Source organism: Canis lupus, chromosome 7, assembly GCF_048164855.1.
Source record: "Canis lupus baileyi chromosome 7, mCanLup2.hap1, whole genome shotgun sequence".
In the NCBI taxonomy this organism is placed as follows: domain Eukaryota; kingdom Metazoa; phylum Chordata; class Mammalia; order Carnivora; family Canidae; genus Canis; species Canis lupus.
Window position 1 is genome coordinate 3,903,886 of NC_132844.1, and position 19,801 is coordinate 3,923,686.

Below are 19,801 nucleotides of genomic sequence, written 5' to 3' on the forward strand. Positions count from 1 at the left end.
TGGATATCAGATTTTAGCTAAACTCTTATTTCACAAGTTCTTATCTCATTAGGTTCATCAGTAATTCAAAATTATGTGGTTATGAGGCCTTGCCTCTAACTCTGGTTATTTTATGCATTAATAAGAAGCTCATGTGTTGCCATATTACCAATTTGGGTTTTTTTTTTAATATATTGGTCTTCTTTTTAGGTCTATATATTTTATTTTACACATTTTAAAATACATTATCAGAAGGGGTCTGAAGGCTTCACTAGAAGGTAAAGGGTCCCGTGGCATAAGAAGGGTTAAGAACAAAAAAAGGGGGGGAGGGTTAAGAACACCTGAACACCTGCACTAATTTATGTCCCTGCAATAGTTCCCATCAACTTCTGCTAAAAATTATTGCCCATATTGCAGAAGAGGAACATTCTTCCCATAAAGGCATATTGTCATAGCAAATGTATGAAGTCTCAGAAACAGTAAGAACCCAAGAGGCCGGTCAGGCCCCACTTCTGATGAAGCCAGCGCTCAGGAAGGCTGGAGCTCTGACGTCACAGGCAGATGCTTCCACACTCCTTGCCTATTTGAGAATGTAACGAGGCTGCCCTGGGGAAATGAAACCAATCACATCTCCCACTTAGCCACCTTCCACGTAGTCAATGCATTTTTAACCACCTTCTTTACTCAGCCGTGAGCTTGTATCTTCTGCTCACAGTGATGAAAGGAAATACAAAACCTCAAAAAGTCAGACTGATAGTCCCTGGAGGAAAAAGAGAATTAAGGGTCAGACTCAATGCGTATTGCTTTGATCAGAGAATGAAGACATATACGGAATTTAAGAATGTATCATCGCTTGGTCATTAATATTCTTGTAGCTGAAATACAATCTTTTTAATCTTCCTACCACCCAAAATAATGGCTTATGTTGGGCCTAAAGAAGCTACCCAAAAACAATCACCTGGAGAAAATACAGAAAAATGAGTGGTTGTGAACACCACTTGTCAGTACCAGACAAGATGATTCTGGTTACTTTTAAGAGTTTTTACTATTTTTTTAAGAGTCTTTACTATTTTTTAAGAGTTTTTACTATTATATCCAAGGGTGTATATCTAAACACCCTTGTCTGGTAAAATTATTAATATCCCGGGTAACAATAAACACAGTATAATGACATGGTTTCCACAAAAAAACATAATCTCGATGGAAAAACTAATCGAACTCTCTTTCTGGCTGTCATGCAGGGGCTCCCAAACCCTACAGCACAGTCTGTCTTTCTTGGAGTATAAAACACGGGGCTATTTTTATGAACAACGGCCCCAGTCCCTGTTGCTGAGGAAGGCCCGGCCTGACGAGTTGGCACCTCCGCTAAGGGCCGGGTGGAATGAGAGGAGCCGCGCGGCCCACACTGAGTGTCTGTGCCTATCTCTTCCCAGTGCTGAACCAGGCCGAGAGCTGGCAGCGGCTGTCCAATGACACCCGCTCTCTGTTTCCTGTCGTCCTGGAGCAGCTGGATGACTACAATGCTAAGTTGTCAGACCTCCAGGAATCACTTGACCAGGCTCTTGACCACGTCAGGGATGCCGAAGACATGAACAGAGCCACGGCAGCCAGGCAGCGGGACCACGAGGTACGGTGCACGCTCCACCCGTGAATGCGTGCCAGCCATACGCCACACGACGCTGCGACAGGAAGGGACACTGGGGGCCCAATTTCTTAAAATATCGGTACATTCAAATATTCCTGTTTTTTAGGCATCTGTACATTTTTGCCACCATAGGTGGCTAATAGACCTCTGTGCACCTAAAGTCGAGTTGAAACCATCATCATTGTTTGGCTTTTGCATTGATAAGGACACAACTGGTGCTTGTGTCTGCGTGTACGGATATGTGGGTTCTTGCAAGTGAGTGAGCAATGTGCTGCTCCTATGCCTACCTTTATTTTTTAAGACTTTTTTTTTTAAGATTTTATTTGTTTATTCATGAGAGACACAGTGAGAGAGAGGCAGAGAGACATGGACAGAGGGAGAAGCAGGCTCCCTGCAGGGAACCTGATGTGGGACTCGATCCCAGGACCCAGGGGTTAAGCCCTGAGCTGGAGGCAGACGCTCAACCACTGAGCCCCCCAGGCGTCCCCTATGCCTACCTTAAAAATAAAAAGAGAGAGAGAGCGCACTAGAACCCCAAAGCAACCCAGAACCACGTTTCTAGAGGGTATAGGTAATTTTGGGGAAGGCCTGATAAGCAAATCCCACAGCCTGGCTGGTCAGCAGCTGCAGAGCTAGGGAGTCCAACTCAAGCCAAAGGTCATGCAAATACAAAGAAATCCGCAGACGTAGCCATAGCTTGCAGAGGCAGCCACCCCAGTGGGGCCAGGATTTGTGCAGGCCCACTTGGGGGGCTTACATCTGGTCGGTGGTCACGGCTGTTGCGAGCAATGCAGACACCCACAACCACCCCCACCGAGGGGAGCCATCCTCTGGGAGGAAGACGCGTGCGTCACTGGACATATTTATAAAGATCAGAGTGAAATAGCAATGCCAAAAAATAGGAAGCTGCCATGAGCAAATTCGTTAATTCAGCTGTTTGTTTTTGTTGTCTGCAAAACCAACTTCAGTGAGACTCTCCGCCCAGTATTCAGTAGTCACCATCTCCCAGTAGGTCACTGGAAATTTTCCTGAATGAAAGGGAATCACCTTTTAATTACCACCATTTTCCAAACAGGAGCAATCCCTTAGCCAGTAGATTTCTAGAACGATGACGGTCAAGGTAGTGACCAAAATAACCCCTCCCCGTCCGTCTCTTCCCCAGTCCGGGCCCCTTCCCACCAGGCCGCAGCACCCCGCCTGAGCCGCTGCCCCCCTCACCCTTCCCTCCGTTCCCACACCAGGCCCTGCTTGGCCGCTAACGCCCTTCGTCGTCTCCTGCTGCCTTTGACTCTGCAGCCTATGAGCCACTGGAAGGTTCTAACCAGCCGTTAAAGGAAATAAAAAGTGAAGTGTAGTTGAATAACCAGCATTGACTAGAAAGAAAATGTAGAATAGAGACTATCAAAGCGCATTATCTACAGGAAGGTGCGGTTTCATCGCATCCCTGCCTTAGTCCTGCAACTGAGATTGCATTTTTTTTTGCTGGGGGTCATGGTTCAGGACACTTGAGGCACCGTCCTGTGGCCTCTGCCCCTGCGCAGGCCGCGAGGGACCTCTGTGACCCACCCTTGCCAGGCTCCCTGGCCTCTCCTACCGCTGTGTCCCCGCCTCGCAGCTTAGCTCAGGCGATATCGCAGCCCCAGTCACCCAGTCACCCCATCGGCCTGGAACGGACACTTCTACTCCCCACTCAGTAGCCCCAGGCATCACCCCCCCCCCCGGGAAGCCTACCCCCCGCCCCAGGTTAGTGGGTGCCTCCTCAGCAATCCCATAACCCGCCTTGTGACCGTCCCCCCGCCCCCCGCCCCCAACAGGGACCTGTCTTCCCTCTGGGTGCACGTGTGGTAGCTCCACAGCTCACCCCTAGACCCACAGCACAGCTTAGAAAAGAGCAACAGCGTGTTTCCGGCCCTTTTACGAAACCAAAAATAACCACGCAGTTTAATCATCCTGATGTGTGCAAACAGCAGCCACACAACTAGTAATTACACCATTTGCTTCACCATCCTACACACCCCGAAGGGTAACAGAATGATACAAATCTTCGTCCGATGATGGTAAGATGCTATAGTTTAAAAAGCACTGTTCCGAGAGTCTCTTAAACCAGACCTCTGCCTTCCCAGGACCGTTTCTATCTTTTTTTTTTTTAAGGATCAGGAACCTTTTATTATCCTTTGCATACGTGAAACGGATACCGAACATGCCTCATCGTGCTAATTGTGTGTCGTTTTCATAATTATTGGTTTTCAAAACTCTCTTTTGTTCAAATTGACCTCCTTCCTGTGAGGAGCATCTTCGGTTTGAAGCTAATCCTGCTCATTTCTGTCTAACGCTGTGTATGATGAGTTCTGTACACGACAAGGGGGAAGCCCCTTAACCTGGCGCCCATCACCCCCAACTACTGCAAAGAACTTCGCACTCAGTGCTGTTACCTCAAGGCTTTGAAATTTGGCTCTGGCTTCAGAATGTTAGCTCTGTTCCCCCAAGGCGCCCACATACAAGAGCTTCCAACAGGGGTCATATCTCAGAGTCTGGAAAGGAAAACTGCTCTGAAGGAGCTAAATGATACCCACCTTTTTTCACCTCCTTTCCTTACAGAGTTCAATGCCCGTACTTTAAAATATTGCTTTTGTGTAGAGCTGTGTAACTACCTCTCCTCGTGGAGACAAGAATAATTAACCCAAGATAGTCACACTGTCGTAAGCTTGATGGATTTTGAGGGCAAATTGATTTTGTAATGTTCTTGCATTAAGAAGATGTTCAAATGGGATTCTATTCTGTCCTTGGACCTATATCTTCCCCCGTAGTGATGCGTTTGCAGAGGATGGCTTCCATCTTCCTTCCCACTAAATTAGAAAAGACTGCAGGGAGCACGAAAGACATTAAGATGAACTTAGGAAGTTTTAAAGTATGTCCTTCAGTATCTGGGCTTCCATAATTATTTCCCATGATATCTTCGATTGCAGCGCAAGTCATATATTTCAGCTCCCATTCAAATTACTCTTTCTAAAGTAACCTCAACTCATTTTTTTACTCCGATTGTAAAACGAGTCGTAATTTTCCCTCTTGAAGCATCATTCTGGTTGCTTTCAAACTCCAAACTCATTTGACGTTTTCTAATATTTCCTCAGAATCACAGCATGCCTGCTTCTAGAACCCAACTGTGAGGGTAGAAATGGAAGCATTCATCAAAAAAACACTGGGGCCATTTCCCTCAAAAAATCTGAGCCTCTAACAACATAAAGAGCTCAGAGTGGCAGGAAGGAAAGTCACAATTTTATGCTTTCATAGTAGGGCCATTTAAACTTTTTTTTTTAAGGACTTGACGATTGTTTTGCATATGCTTATTCCTATCCAAATGAGCTACTTGTGCCTGGCCTAAAGTCAGCACATGATAAATGGATTTGAGACTTAATTCATTTTCCACTTACTGCAAATATAGAGCCTCTGTGCAATCCTGCGTCCAGGGTCTCACTTTACGTTTATGGAGAAAAAGTCAACGGCCCTCTCTGAAGCGGTGACTCTCTTTGAGGTGATGGTGCTGCAAGTAAGAGTCATAACTAAGTGCTTCAAAGCTCCCAAAGGGCTCACTTTTGCTACCTCCATATTATACATGAGAAAACTGAGTATGTCATGCATAGAATTACCCAAAGTCCCGCAGCCATTAGGTGGTGGGGCTGGGATAAGAACCCAGATTCGTCTGGGCACAAAGATAGGAGGAGGTGACATCGACTACCCTCCTGTATGCTTTCTCTAAAGTGACCTTCTCTTCCACTCTTGCTTGCTCCTCGTTCCCATAGAAACAATACGAGAGAGTGAGGGAACAGGTGGAAGGGGTGAATGTTTCTCTGAAGACATCCTTGGATTCTCTGACAACACCTCGGCTGACCCTTTCAGAACTTGATGACACAATAAAGGTAAGGACGCATGTGACTTGGAGGTTTGTGTTTATAGCAGATTGGAGCAGCTGCTCAGGTCACAGAACACTAATGGAATCCACTACCGATCTGTGGAGTTAACTGGCGTTATAGAAGCAAGATTAGATGACCGAATTTTTCAGTTTCTTTCATCGTGTGGTGGTGCTACTCACATACGGCTATTTAAATGTAAATTTAAGTGGCTTAAAATGAAAGAAATTAAAATTGAATTCCTCGGTTGAATTAACCGTATTTCAAGTGCTCGATAGCGCCACCCGTGGCCAGCGGCTACTGAATTGGACAGCATGGATCTCCTTGCAGAAAGTAAGTGCTGCTTAGATCCATCCTACTCACTCTTTAGTCATAAGTTGTGTACTTCATAAAGCTAGCGTTCAAAATCAATAAGAGACACATTTTTAAAGTGGAAAATTTCCACTAAAATGCAGTAAACCCAACCAATCCCCAAATTACTCTTAGCTCATTTTTATTACCTTTGAAAGGATACCATTTTAAAATCATCAGATCACCATCTCGTCCTATGGCTAGTTCAGCACCAAGCTCCCTGTCTTCCTCTCCATCCCTACTCCCATCACTATCTTTGGTGACATCAAAATCTAGACAGTTGAGCCCACCAGCTCTCAGACGTCTGGCTCCTGTAACTTCTCCTGGCCAATAAGCTTTTCCTCCAGCCTGCCCTGGTTATCCCTCCTAGGGCCATACCCAGGTCTTGTCATCAATAACAGTACCTCCTCCCAAATCCCAGTATCCAGCCCCTCCCTCTCTCATCTCACTTACTCTGGAATGCCCACTCCAACAATCCTCTGGCCACATGGAGACCTCATCCAGCTCATTATCCCACTCCTCTCATATCCTCTCTCCCTCCTTAAGCACCTAAAATTATCGTTTCAGTGGTCCCTCCTTCTCCATGGTTTTGCTTTCTACGGTTTCAGTTACCCACAGTCAACCTCCGTCTAGAAGCAGATGATCCTGCTTCTGACCTATCCTCTCTAGGTGACTTGTAGCCTAACACTATGTCACAACCTGCCTGCATCAGGCACCTCACTTCATCTCATCATGTAGGCACATAATCACCTCACATAATCACAAGAAGAGCGAGTACAATAACATGTTTTGAGAGGGATCGCGTAACTTTTATTACAATACGTTGCTATAAGCCTTCAATTTTATTATTCGTTAATGTGGTTAATCTCTTACTGAGCCTAATTTACAAATTAAATTTTATTATAGGTTGGTATGCATGGGAAAACCATAGTACATCTAGGATTCGGTACCCTCTAAAGGTCTTAGAACGTGTCCCCCAAAGATAAGACGAGACTACCGTATAATCATTATTTGCAAACACCTTTAACTTGTACACCCACCACTTCCCCTACTGATTCATCCTCATATCCCAGTAAACCCAAGTAGCCCCAGCATCATGGCCATACCAGAGAAGCCAACATAATGAAAAACCCACCTCCTCTTCTGTTAGTCTGGCTGGTGAATTTACTTTGTGCTTCACTGAAAAATAGGAACAAAGAGAAGACGACTTCCCTAATCTTTCCTGCCCGGGTCCACTAGCCCACCAACATCTGTATTCCTACTTCACTCTTCCTTCCTATTATAATTAATGAAGTGTCTCGTCTCCTGGCGAAGTCCCATCTCTCCACCTGTGCTCTGAATCCCATTGTTCCTCAGCTCAAAAATGGTCACAGAGTTTCACTCCCAAAAGTTTTCCCTCTTTCTTCTGTTCATCCAGTTCTCACTCTGTACTGGACCATTCCTACCAAAATGTAAACATGCTCTAAGCATTTCCTATCCTTTAAAAGAGGAAAGACCTTGCCTACATCCCTTCTAATCTCTGCCCCATTACTCTACTCTGCTCAGCTTCACAGGAAAACACCTAGAGAGTCATTTACCATTGTCATCGCCACCTCCCAGACCCCACTGTCTGCTGTATACAACCCACTCCAAATGGGACTTCACGCCCCTCCACCAAGACTGTTACCCAGGTCATCGGAGAACTCAACATAGCCAAAACTGTGGTTGTTTCTCCCTCCTCAGCATTCTTACCCTTCCTGCCAGTTAACCTTTCCTCCTTTTTTAAACACTCTGAGCTTTCATCCTGGCTCCTCCAGGACCCCATTCATCTGGTCCTCCTCCCACTTCATTGGCCATTTTTTCCCAGACTCTTCTGCTAGCTTCACCTCTACACATCCTCTATGTAGTAAATATCTTAGACTCTGCAGGCCACGTATAACCACAATCCCTTAATCTTTTTTGTTTTTTGTTTGTTTGTTTGTTTTTATTTTTTTACAACTCTTTAAAAATATAAATAATATTCTTGGCTAGGAGCTATATAAAAACAGGCCTTGAGCCATTTTTGGCACAGAGCTCTGTCCATCCCTGCTCTTGATAATGAATGGCTCAGTTCTCAGTCCTGGGCCCTCTTTGGTACTTTTAATTTCTCCCTAGTTGATCCTGTTGAATCCCATGGTTTTAAAGAACGATTATATGCATGGTCTCATAATTCATACCTCCAACCTTCATACTTCCACTGAGTTCCAAACTCATATATCCAAATGCTTACTTGAAGTTTTCAAGAACTTAATGTGATATATAGCAGAATCATAATTTTATCTATCACTTTGATGTGTAATAGACACATCAAACTTAACATATTCTGAATAAAACCTGGTCCTTCCCTAGTCTTCCCCACCTCAGTAAGTGGCACAACCCCGTTTGCTCAAATCAAAACTCTGGAGTCATTGATTTCTCCTTTCCCCTCCTTCCCATTTCAGTAAGACCTCTTGAGCTTCTCTCCAAAATGAGTCCTGATTTCTGACCACTCCGTTCTCTGTTGCTGCTCTGCAGTCCAAACCACCTCTTCTCCAGCAGGAACTGCCAAAGGAGCCTCCTACTGGTTCATTTGCCTCCAATCTTGCCCCTCAAGACTCATTCTCTATGCAGTAGCAAAACAATCCCTTAAATACATAATCAGATCACATTATTTCTCTTTCATAAAACTTCCAGTGACAGAGTAAGAAACAAGCTCATTTTACCATGGCTTGTGAGACCCTAAGTGCCCCAGCTCTGGCCCAACTCTCTACCGCATTCCATGTATCTCTCCCCAACTCATTGCCCTCCAGCCCATTCCCCTGTTACCCGCCAACTCTGCTGTGTTTTTCAAACACACCCGTACTTTTCCTTAACTCTGGACCTTTGCACTTGCTGTCTCCAGATCGTCAAATGGCTGTTGTCCTTGTGAACATTCAATTCAAATGGGGTTCTTACCCTCAATCACTGTCCAATCCATCTCGCCTATTGTATTTTATTCAAAATACTCTTTACTCCCTGAAATTAACTTGTTTAATTATTTGGTCAGTTGTTTATCATCTACACATTCCCACTAGACTGTAAATTCCTGGAGAGCAGAGACTTCATTCATAGCTATGCATGCTATCCCCTAAAAGAGTGCCTGGCACATAGTGGGCATATGATGAATATTTGTTGAATGAATCAATGAGTAAAGGTGGAATGTCCGTAGTATTTTTCTTGTTTTTATAACTAAATATATTTTTTTTTCAAAGTATTGTTCCCCAGATGACCTACCAAACAGCTAAACACTTAATACTGTCTCCATAGAAATAAACCCTCTGTTCTAGGGATTGTGCTACATTCTGGAAATACAAAAATAAATTAGACACAAATCTTGACTTCTACAACTATGTAGTCTGGTGGGTGGAATATTCAGGTAAAATGATTATAGTAGTGTGGTACAGGGACAATAGAAATATATGGCAACACTGAACCCATCCTGGAGAAATTAGGGATGGTTTCATAAAGAAAGTGATATTTGAGCTGAAATTGGGAGGATGAGTAGTACTTTTCCAAGTGAGTCAGAGAAAAAAGGAAACAAAGTATCATGGACAGAGAAAATATTATTTGAGAAAACACAGAGGTCAGAAAAAATCATGGAGCATTAAAACATCAGTTAGCAAAGTTTGCACATGGTAGGTAATGGGGTGGAGGGGGTGAGAAATGATGAGATTGGTGAGAGAGGAGGGATCAGTTGATGAAGCCACTAGAGTAATCCAATTTGTTCCTGTACAGCAATTGGCTGATTTTGAGAGAGAAAATAACACGATCAGATTTGCTTAACAGAAAGATCACCATTCCTGTAGGATGGTGTACAGTGGGTTGGAAGATTGACAGTCTGGGCTGGGAGACAGGGGTTAGAGTATTCAGAAAGGAAAGGGCTGAGTCAAGACCGAGCAGCACCAACTTTTAAAGTCTCCTTCCTAGACAGTGAAACAGGAGAACCAGGAGACAGCAGTGTCACAGAAGCTAGGAAAGAGAGTTTTAAGGTAAAGGCAGCGACCAACACTGTCACAGACCAGAGATAAATCCAGCAAATACAGACAGGAAAGTGTCAAATGGGTCTGGCAATATGGTGTCTGACACTGGGGACCTTGGCAAGAACCATTTCTGTGGAATGCACTGCATCAACAAAGAAAGTAAGCTGGAGGGGCAGTTAGAGTCAAGGAGTAGGTTTTGCTTGTTTGTTTTTAGTGGGAGAGGTTAACTGGGGCATGTTTACATCTGAGAGGAGCCAGTAGCTAAGGAGCCAGAAGAACAGAGAACAGGACAGTGTACCTTATATGGAAAAGGAACACTTTTCCTTTGAAAGTATGAAGAAAATGTACATAAAGATGCAGCTATAAATAAGTGTATAGGGGTTTCTGGGTGAGGGAGGGACCGGAGGATGGTGGCAAAGAGATGTTTGCAATTCTTCTTTGTTGGTGTTGGAGTCTGTGAGGACAAGAGTACCCCCTTTCGGCTCCCAAGTTCTAAACAAGTTGAAAAATAAATAAAACAGTAAATGTAAAGTCTAAGAACATCACCTTCGTTTCCAATGCAGTCAAGGGTGTGGCTTTAGGTCTCTTAGCCAAGTGGGGTTGCTAATACTCAGACCTAGAATTAGACAGAGCTGCCCACTCAGACAGGCAGTACTGCAGGCTCATGTGGGGCTTCTGCACAGAACAGCTTTCACTGGGGACAAACACAGGAGAGCTCAGGCTTTCTGCTGGAGCTTGCTACCAAGAGGCAGAGGTAGAATTGAACAGAGCCTACAGTTATCCCCCCAAAACTTACCAATCAAATAAACCAGTCCCCCTCTCAGGAGCAGAGTGAGGAGAGGGGTGGAGAGGTCTGAGGTTTAACTATTTGAGCTCGCCTCATAGAGAAGAAACATCAGGAGGACAGAAAAAATGATCCCTGCTGCAGGAAGTTGATGTCTTCTAAATAAAAAAGAAAAAGTGATCTGTTGAGAATCAGATGGCGATGGAGGAAGGAAATATGATTGGCTTAAGAATGGCGACAATGATCAGAGTCACTCTTTGGGTGACTGGGAGCAACGAATGACGCTCGTTAGATTTAGTAACTTAGATATCATTCACTTGAATTTCTGTTTTGTTGGAGTAGTGAAGTAAAAACTAGACTGGGGTGGGTTCAAGAGCAAATTAAAAAGTGAGGGAATAGAGACAGCTAACATAAACACTTTTTTGTCTACATATTGCTGCGGAGGGAATAGAAAAGTAAGGTAACAACATTGGGGAGAGGTATGGGTAATGGAGTTTTTCTGTTTAGCTTCATTTTGTTTTCTTTTCACATGGGAGAAGGCAGAGAGTGTCTGAAAGCTAGGGAAGCAATCAGTAGCAATCTTTGTTGAAGATGCAAGAGAAATAGATAAAAGTCTACTTAAAGTATTTCAGACTCAAGGTAGACCTGGCCTGAAATTTACTGAACCTCATAAAAAGGAAGAAAAGAGCTCCCTGGGGGAAAGATTTTAAGACCTTCTATATTCAATTCACTTTTTAAAATATTCTCTTTAGAATGCTTCGGGGATTTATGCGGAAATAGACGGAGCCAAAAATGAACTACAAGGCAAACTAGCCAATCTCAGCAACCTTCGTCATGATTTAGTCCAAGAAGCTGTTGACCATGCACAGAACCTTCAACAAGAGGCTGATGAATTGAGCAGGTAATATCCTGGTTTTAGAAATGCAAATATCGGTATAGGCTGAATAACTCATTTTTCTTCAATTCCACATGCCAGAGTTACAGGGATACTGGTTAATGGGTTAGGTTTTGGGGTATGTTTGTGTGCTCATTTGGAGGGCGCTTGGTTGGAACCAAGCCACTCTGAGAACTGAGAACCAGCCAATCATTGTTTATTGCAATTACTTTGGGAAGAGTTTCTTGGTCTAAAAAAAAAAATCTGTCAAATTAGAGACCTGTGTTCTGAGGGGTGGTTCTGCTCCATAGTTATTAATAAAGTGAGACCTAAGACATTTGGTTAAGGGCATAACTGCTGCACAAAATACTATCAAGTAAGGGGCGTCAGGGTGGCTCACTTGGTTAAGCGGCTGACTCTTGATTTTGGCTCAGGGTCATGAGATTAAGTCCGCGTGGGGCTCCATGTACAGCATAGAATCTGCTTGAGATTCTCTCTCCCCCTCTCCCGTGGCCCCTCCTCTCTCTTTCTCTGTCTCTCTGTCTCTCTCTGTCTCAAATAATAAATAAATAAGACTTTTAAAAAAAATTACCAAGTAAATCAGATCCCTCTACAAGTCTAATTCTACCCCCATCACATATTTATTTCACAGACACCATTAGGTTTCCACACCCAAGGGTCTTAGGTAAAGCCTTGGAAGTTGGCAATACAACTGACTTCTGGTAAATACTCTAGACGCTCTACAGTTGCCCAGCAGGAAATGTTTGATTTCAACACCTGATTAAGAGAAAAATCAATTGGCAATTTTCCTCACAGCATCCAGAAGAGAGTCGCACACCCTTTGGGCACTCAATTAATGTTAATTGAAATGTACTGAAAGATTGGAATTGAATTCATGACCTTGAAATGATAGGTAAATAATGAGATAATTACAGAGAATGACTACAAATCTGGCAATTAGAAATGAGATCAGTAAAGGTCATGAATAAAATAAAAACCAATAACAACTCTCTTTCAAACTTAAACTACTTTTTTATTCCTGATTGTCAAAATTTTCAAATATCCCTCCAAATCTTCTGAGAATTGAAAGAAAGAGGGGAGAGATGTAGGCAGACAGACACAGAGAAACAGATGTTATGTAAAATCTTGGTGTCCAGGATGGCGTTATAGTGTCATGCTTCCAAGAAATGTGCTTCTGATCAAGCCAATAAAATGGAGCTTAGATAGTATACTATTTGCACAATATGCTATATTAATATAATATTGTTTCTGAGATGCCTCCTATGGTTCTCTTGATTGTTCTTTTGTCATTTTAGTGACTATGTCCTGTTGACTGGGATCCCAACACATACCTTCACTAAATGACACCCTGCAACAGTGTTTATAGCGTGATTCCAAGAAAGTTGCCCATGCTTCACCTGGAAAAATGATCAGAAATATCAATCACCCTGAGCGCCTTTTGCATTTAGGATATTTTAGCCTGGATATATTCAGGGAAACCTCCAAATTTAATAGATGTCTTGCCCTCAAGATGTAAATATTCTTCATCATTTGTTGACCCAACGATTTGCTTCGCGTGCATAAAACAGAGATAAACATAATTCATCAAGAAACTTCCATTTCAAAAGCACATTTTCATTTTGTGTATTGATGCAATACCTGTTTTGTGTCTAGTAATGAAAGCAGAGTATTACAGACTGTTTCAAGCTCTTCCTAGTATCTTAACACTAGCCAGCAAAATTTTAAAATATTAATGAATACTTGTAACATTTTACTCCTTATATCCCTTTCTTTTAAAACTTCCTTAAATTTTTTAAGATTTTTTATTTATTTATTCATGATAGTCACAGAGAGAGAGAGAGAGGCAGAGACACAGGCCGAGGCAGAAGCAGGCTCCATGCACCGGGAGCCCGACGTGGGATTCGATCCCGGGTCTCTAGGATCGCGCCCTGGGCCAAAGGCAGGCGCCAAACCGCTGCGCCACCCAGGGATCCCAAAACTTCCTTAAATTTTATTATCTGTGCCATTTCTAAGGACAAGGGATTGTGGGTAGGAAAAAATAGCAATTATTTGGATTAGAATTACCTCTGCAAGGCAGAGTTGCATTATGGCTTTCCTGGGCCCTAGGTACCTTTGCGTCTGTGGGCCCTTTCCTCCATTAAAAAAAAAAAAAAATTAAATTATACGTCATGACAGCATTGTTATAAAGATTAATGTAATCATTATTAGTATCCTCATTGTTCTTCTGATTTAAAAAAAATGAAAAAAAAATCTTATGGGGCCCTATTATGCCTAATGGATAAACCAGCCCTCTCGCAAAGGAGCCCGATGATGATGAGCTTGGACAAAAGAGAAGGAAGTAGCCAAGGGGATTCAGAGAAGTCGTTCTGAGCCTGAGAGAGCACGCAGGGGCTGAAGCTGGGTGCAGGAAGCTGAGACTCAATTGAGCTCCATAGGTCAGGACAGTTGGAAGAGATGAGCCAGCGTGGGATCTGCAATGTCACATCCTGGGTCACAGAGAATCTTCTAGAAGTTCCTGATGAATCAGGTGATAGTAGTCATCAATGTTTGGAATGGTGGATTCAAAACTGAGTAAAATTAAGACAAAGGATTCAGGATGAGCTGCAGAAATGAAGAGATGTTTATACTAGGAAGAAGCATTTGTCGATAAAGTGAATTATTCTATGAATACACTTAGAATTTGAAATTACGGTTCAGGAAATAGTTTAGGCACAATAATAAACCCTGATGTTTATTGGATGACAGGCACGGTACCAAGCATTTCAGATATTTTATCCCTGTTGAACCTCACATCAATCCCCTGAGGCATGTGAGATCCACCATGTGAGAGGGCCCACCGCAGGATGGGTACCATTACTATTAGATGAACCTTACCGAGGCCGCAGAGGGGTAAAGGCAGAGAACACGGTGGATAGAGCAAAGGCGGAAATGGGCATGAGTAGGGCTTCACCCTTTAAGGAAGCAGCTGGGCCGCAGGAGAGAGACAAACCATCACAAGAGCCCTGGTTCCCTCTATGAAAAGGGAATAACAATGTCTACTTCACGGGTGTGGTAAAAACTAAAGACATATCATGCAGGACAAGGCTAGGCTGGTGTCTGCACCTAGATGTTCAGTATATAGCATTCCCCTTCTTTTTTTTTATTTTTTAAAAATTTTATTTATTCATGAGAGAGAAAGAGGCAGAGACACAGACAGAGGGAGAAGCAGCCTCCCTGCAGGGAGCCCGTTGTGGGACTCGATCCCAGGACCCCGGGATCACACCCTGAGCCGAAGGCAGGTGCTCAACCGCTGAGCCACCCAGGTGTCCCATATCATTCCCCTTCTTAAGGGAAAATATGATGTTTCATAAAGTGAACCAAAGGTTGAATGAATAGAATAAAACCAACTAATACCTGACACCATGTTGAGGCTGTGCACCTGCTCTGGGAGCCTCAGTTTCTTTTATGGAAAGGAAATAACAATGCCGATTTGGGTGCTTGAAGAGGTGCAGAGGGCTGTTTTGAAATCATCCTTCCCTTTTCCTGTGGCCTCAGCGGGGCTAACAGCTTCCATGGAGCCAGTATGGGGTAAAGTCCTGGGGGCACCAAGGCAAAGAAGAGCAAAAGATGTGCTCCTAGGAAAGGCAGCCCAGGAAGACTTGCTGAGACAGGTGATTTTGAATAACAGGAAGGAGGTCCCTGTGGTCCCAGAAGTATTCAGATCAAACCATATAAATGGCCTCATTTCCCCTAAAAAAAAGTAAGAAAGAGAAATAACGGCAAATTTGTTCTTTAACAGGAATCTGCACAGTTCAGATATGAATGGGCTGGTACAGAAGGCTTTGGATGCTTCAAACGTCTACGAAAACATCGCCAATTACGTCAATGAAGCCAATGAAACGGCAGCATGGGCTCTGAACATCACTGACCGAATTTATGATGTGAGCATTCCCTTACTTGTTTTTATGATATTTTTTAAATAAATCTCTGCACCCAGTGTGAGTCTCGAACTCACACCCCTGAGATCCAGAGTCATATGCTCCAGTGACTGAGCCAGCCAGCCGCGCTCCCCCGCCCTGAGTGTTCTCGTGTTTTAAAGTTCACTTTACATGTTGCCTTTTCCCAGCTTATGACTTTTCTGTTTTCTCGTGTAACCACTTGAGCTTCCAATGTAATACAAATGGCAGAAAGGGCAAGAGAACTAAGAAAAGACCATTTTATTTGTGTTACTATGTGCCATCCTCCTGTCAGCAAATGCCAGTTCCTTTGACAGCTTTTTTAAACCACAGTCTCTGAATAAGACATATTTAAGAATAGCCTGTGCTGGGACAGAAGACGCTTTATGCATACATTCATTTTTTTCAACTCAAAAACCTATTTATTGAGTGGCGTCTATTTGACAAGCACTTTGCTGGGGCCTTGGCCAGACACCGTTCTAGATGCACTGAATTTTCCTTGAAAAACATTTATCTTGAAAATGTCCTGGACTTTATTTTCTTGTGTTCCCACTTGACCTTGATTTTGAGCTACGGAAATGAAATTGTGTGAATTTTGCGTGATGTTTAGCAGATAAACGGTGCCATTTAAATTTTCAATCCATGAAAAGTGGATTTCTTCTGCTGTCGTTCTTACTCTTTCCACACAATTCCTTTGCAGGCTGTGAGTGGGATTGATACTCAAATCATTTACCATAAGGATGAGAGCGAGAACCTCCTCAATCAAGCCAGAGAGCTGCAAGCAAAGACAGATCCTAGTAACTATCTTCCCTTTCCTACCTTCCTTCTGATTTATAGTTGCTTCTCTCTTTTCATACACCACTTCTGCATATGGACAGAGATTTCAAAATTCTAGGATTAAAGAGCAGATGATCTTTTAACTGAATAATACATTAAGAGTTCCTGCTGAGATTCGAGGTATTGGAAAAGTGAAGATTGGATATGTTATTATGATTTTTTTAAGATTTGAAATTTCTAGTCAAGAGAGAGTGAAAGAGAAAGCAGGGGGGAGAGTAGAGAGAGGGGGGCAAGCAGACTCCACACCGAACGCAGAGCCCGACACGGGGCTGATCTCACAATTCCAAGATCAGGACTGAGAGAAACCAAGAGTTGGACACTCAACCAGCTGAGCCACCCAGGTGCCCTGAAGATTGGATATTATAAAATAAATTGTGGTTTAGGAAAAAACAAAAAAACCTTCCATGTACATGAACATGTAGTAGTGGATGCTCTGGCTAATCAAATAGGCTGGTTAATAGAAATTTACCATAAATACCAAATTTCAAGGAGATAATGCCATAAAATACACTTAGCATTAAAACTATATTGTGCATAATTTTGTCTTTCTTGGACAATTCAGAAGGCCCTTTAAATTTTTACATGAAGTAATGAGTCAGCACAGGGAGTGTCAGAAGGACAAGATACCACCGAGCCATGTGGATCTTGGCACTGCCCTGTAGTTTGTGTTCTACAATTTTACTGCATTTACGCCAAGCCGAACGACCACCCGGGAAGAACCATTTCCAAGGGCTAATGTTCATCTGTGAGAGCAAGCACACCCAAGTGAGAAAAAATAAAAGCAAAATCATTTTAGTCAACTTTGACTCTTGTGAGCTACTTCTGAAAACAACTGCATTGAGTGAGAATTTCACTAAACATTACTCATCTCTAAGCTGATGAACTCGTGCCGGAGGATGGGTGTGCATTGACTAATGAGGTTGGAAATCTATTATATAGGTAACTTCTGACATCACCTAAAAACAAAGACCAAATTTGAAACAGAAAATGTCATGTAATTTTATGAAAGCAATTGATCTCAATTCTAGCCATGCATTTTCTTTTTTTTTTGTTTTTACAAAGAGCGCTCTATATATAAAGAGGGGGAAAATGCATTGGTTTTTCATATGCAGGATATTTATAAAGTAACTATTATTTTCTGTTTGCTGAGTAAATAAAGGCAATAAAAATGTTCTGGTTAATTCATTATATAAATCTACTCTTGAACATACTCCTTACAAAAGAATTAGAATATTAGCAGCAACGATTTAGAATATTAAGAGTAAAATATATATTTTTATTAAAGTACGACTGACATACAGTTTTATATTAGTTTCAGGTGTTACAATATAATGATTCAATAATTCTGTTGCTCAGTGCTCATAAGTGTACCCTTTTTTTTTTAGATTTTATTTATTTATTCTTGAGAATAAATAAATGTTGAAAGACATTTATCTGAGCCAACCAGCCGTGCTTGGCTGAGAGAGAGGCAGAGAGATAGACAGAGGGAGAAGCAGACTCCCTGCAGGGAGCCCGATGCAGGACTCGATCCCGAGACTCCAGGATAATGCCCTGAGCCAAAGGCAGATGCTCAACCGCTAAGCCACCCAGGCGTCCCATAAGTGTACTCTTAAAAGTAAAATATTTTTAAGTAAATGTTGCCATATCCATGTATTGCTTTGTTTGTGATGTAAAGACCAGAATATGTGGGTCTTCATGACACAGTGACTGAAACATTTTATTCTCCTTGATAATTTGCAATACAACTTTGTCATTATTGAGCTATTGAATCTCATGAAAACAGTTTTTCTTTTCTGGTCATAATCTCTCTTCAAAGTTCTATATTTTAAGCACAGATAAAATCTCTCTACATTAATCTCTGAATATTTTACAGATCTGGGCATCTATTTCATGATCTTGTTTGGTTAAATTTTTTTCACGTATTTATTTGCCAAAGGGACGCCGATGGGAAGTTAGAACTGTGTGGATCAGAACTTGGCTCCCTTTAGATAATATATGTGTGTGATATAAATTCAGATTTTCAGATTAAACTATATTTATCTCCTGAGTTACATTATAATTTCAAATTACTGTTAATTCGTTTCCAGATGACTTTCAATGATCAGTAATCTTGATATCCCAGATTTCCTTTTCTTCATTATCTATATCAAATAGTTAGCAATCTATAATAAACTCAGGAAGCTTCTATTTAAAGGAATCTCCTACTGAATTCATCTGTAAAATGAAAATGTTCATGTAAAACAATACGTTTTTTAAATAGGACAGAAGACTTTTTATGACACACTTTTTTTCTTATAAACACCCAGCCCCAAAAAGAATTTTTTTCACCTATTTTTATCAAGGGCTCCAAATATATTTAAATATATTCTTTCTCAGTATCAGTCAGCATTTTTTGAAACTACAAAACCCAAAAGGAAGAGTTGAAAAAGTTGTTTGTATTATGATATTCAAAAATTGAAAGTACAAGAGGAAGACAGGGTGTAATAAAGAACAAAGTATGTTTAAGTCCCTCCTTGAATTCTGGGAAATGTTTGGCACTACCCAGAGGCGACAAGAAAGAAATGCTTGTACTTTGTTTACATTGTACTTGGTGACAGAGTCAACTCAGCACCCCTCATTTTATAGCCACTAAACACAAGTTGGGAAAGACAACTGAACAAGAAATCAAGTGCACGAAGACTGTATAATAGAAATGAGAAAATACGCCACGGGAGAGTATATATCTACAAGCCTTTTGGAGAGAAAGAGAAGAATACAATAGGAAGTGAAGAAATTATTTCTCTGTTGTAAAAATGCGTAAGTTTCCTGATGCTTTGGAAATAAACCAAGCATGAACCAAGAATTCTTGGAAAAGTTCATCTTTCAGTTCAAAAAACAAGATATTACATCACGACTTGTCTGGATTTGCTCCACAATGACCCATTTTGAGACTAATGTTACAAGCGCACTTTCAAGAACATTTTTGTAAGAAAAAAACTATCAAGCCTGATATAAGAACAAATAGAAAATCTGGTAGGCCTACATGTACCTATATAATAAGTTTAATCAGTAGTTAAACCCTTCCCACAAAGAAATTTCAAGGTTCAGATGGCTTCTCCAGTGAATCCTTCCAAATATCTAAACAAATAACACCACACGTAAATAAATTTTTCCAGAAAATAGAAAAAAAAAAGGGAACCATTGTTTAATTTGTTCTGTGACGCCAACAAAACTAAGATAAAAAACCTGGCAAGGACATTATTGAAAAAGGAAAACTATAAGCTCAATTCTCTCACAAACAGAGATGCAAAAACCCTAATCAAGATATTAGCAACTAAACAAATATATATATATATACATATATATATATATATATATATATATTTTAGCAAGTAAAATCTAACACACATAGAAATGATAATACATGACCAAGTTAAGTTTATTCCAGGACTTCAGGGATAGTGTAACATTT

General features: G+C 41.7%; 1 protein-coding gene across 2 annotated transcripts in view; it reads left to right on the forward strand.

The window, feature by feature from the left end:
* Positions 1-19,801, forward strand: part of LAMA4 (laminin subunit alpha 4) — a 142,688-nt gene that overhangs the window by 80,782 nt on the left and 42,105 nt on the right. For both annotated transcript variants that reach the window (XM_072831699.1, XM_072831700.1), the window contains exons 11-15: positions 1,413-1,606; positions 5,425-5,541; positions 11,436-11,584; positions 15,357-15,498; positions 16,214-16,310. In XM_072831699.1, coding sequence (XP_072687800.1) covers positions 1,413-1,606; positions 5,425-5,541; positions 11,436-11,584; positions 15,357-15,498; positions 16,214-16,310 — 699 coding nt within the window. The remainder of the gene's footprint in view (positions 1-1,412; positions 1,607-5,424; positions 5,542-11,435; positions 11,585-15,356; positions 15,499-16,213; positions 16,311-19,801) is intronic.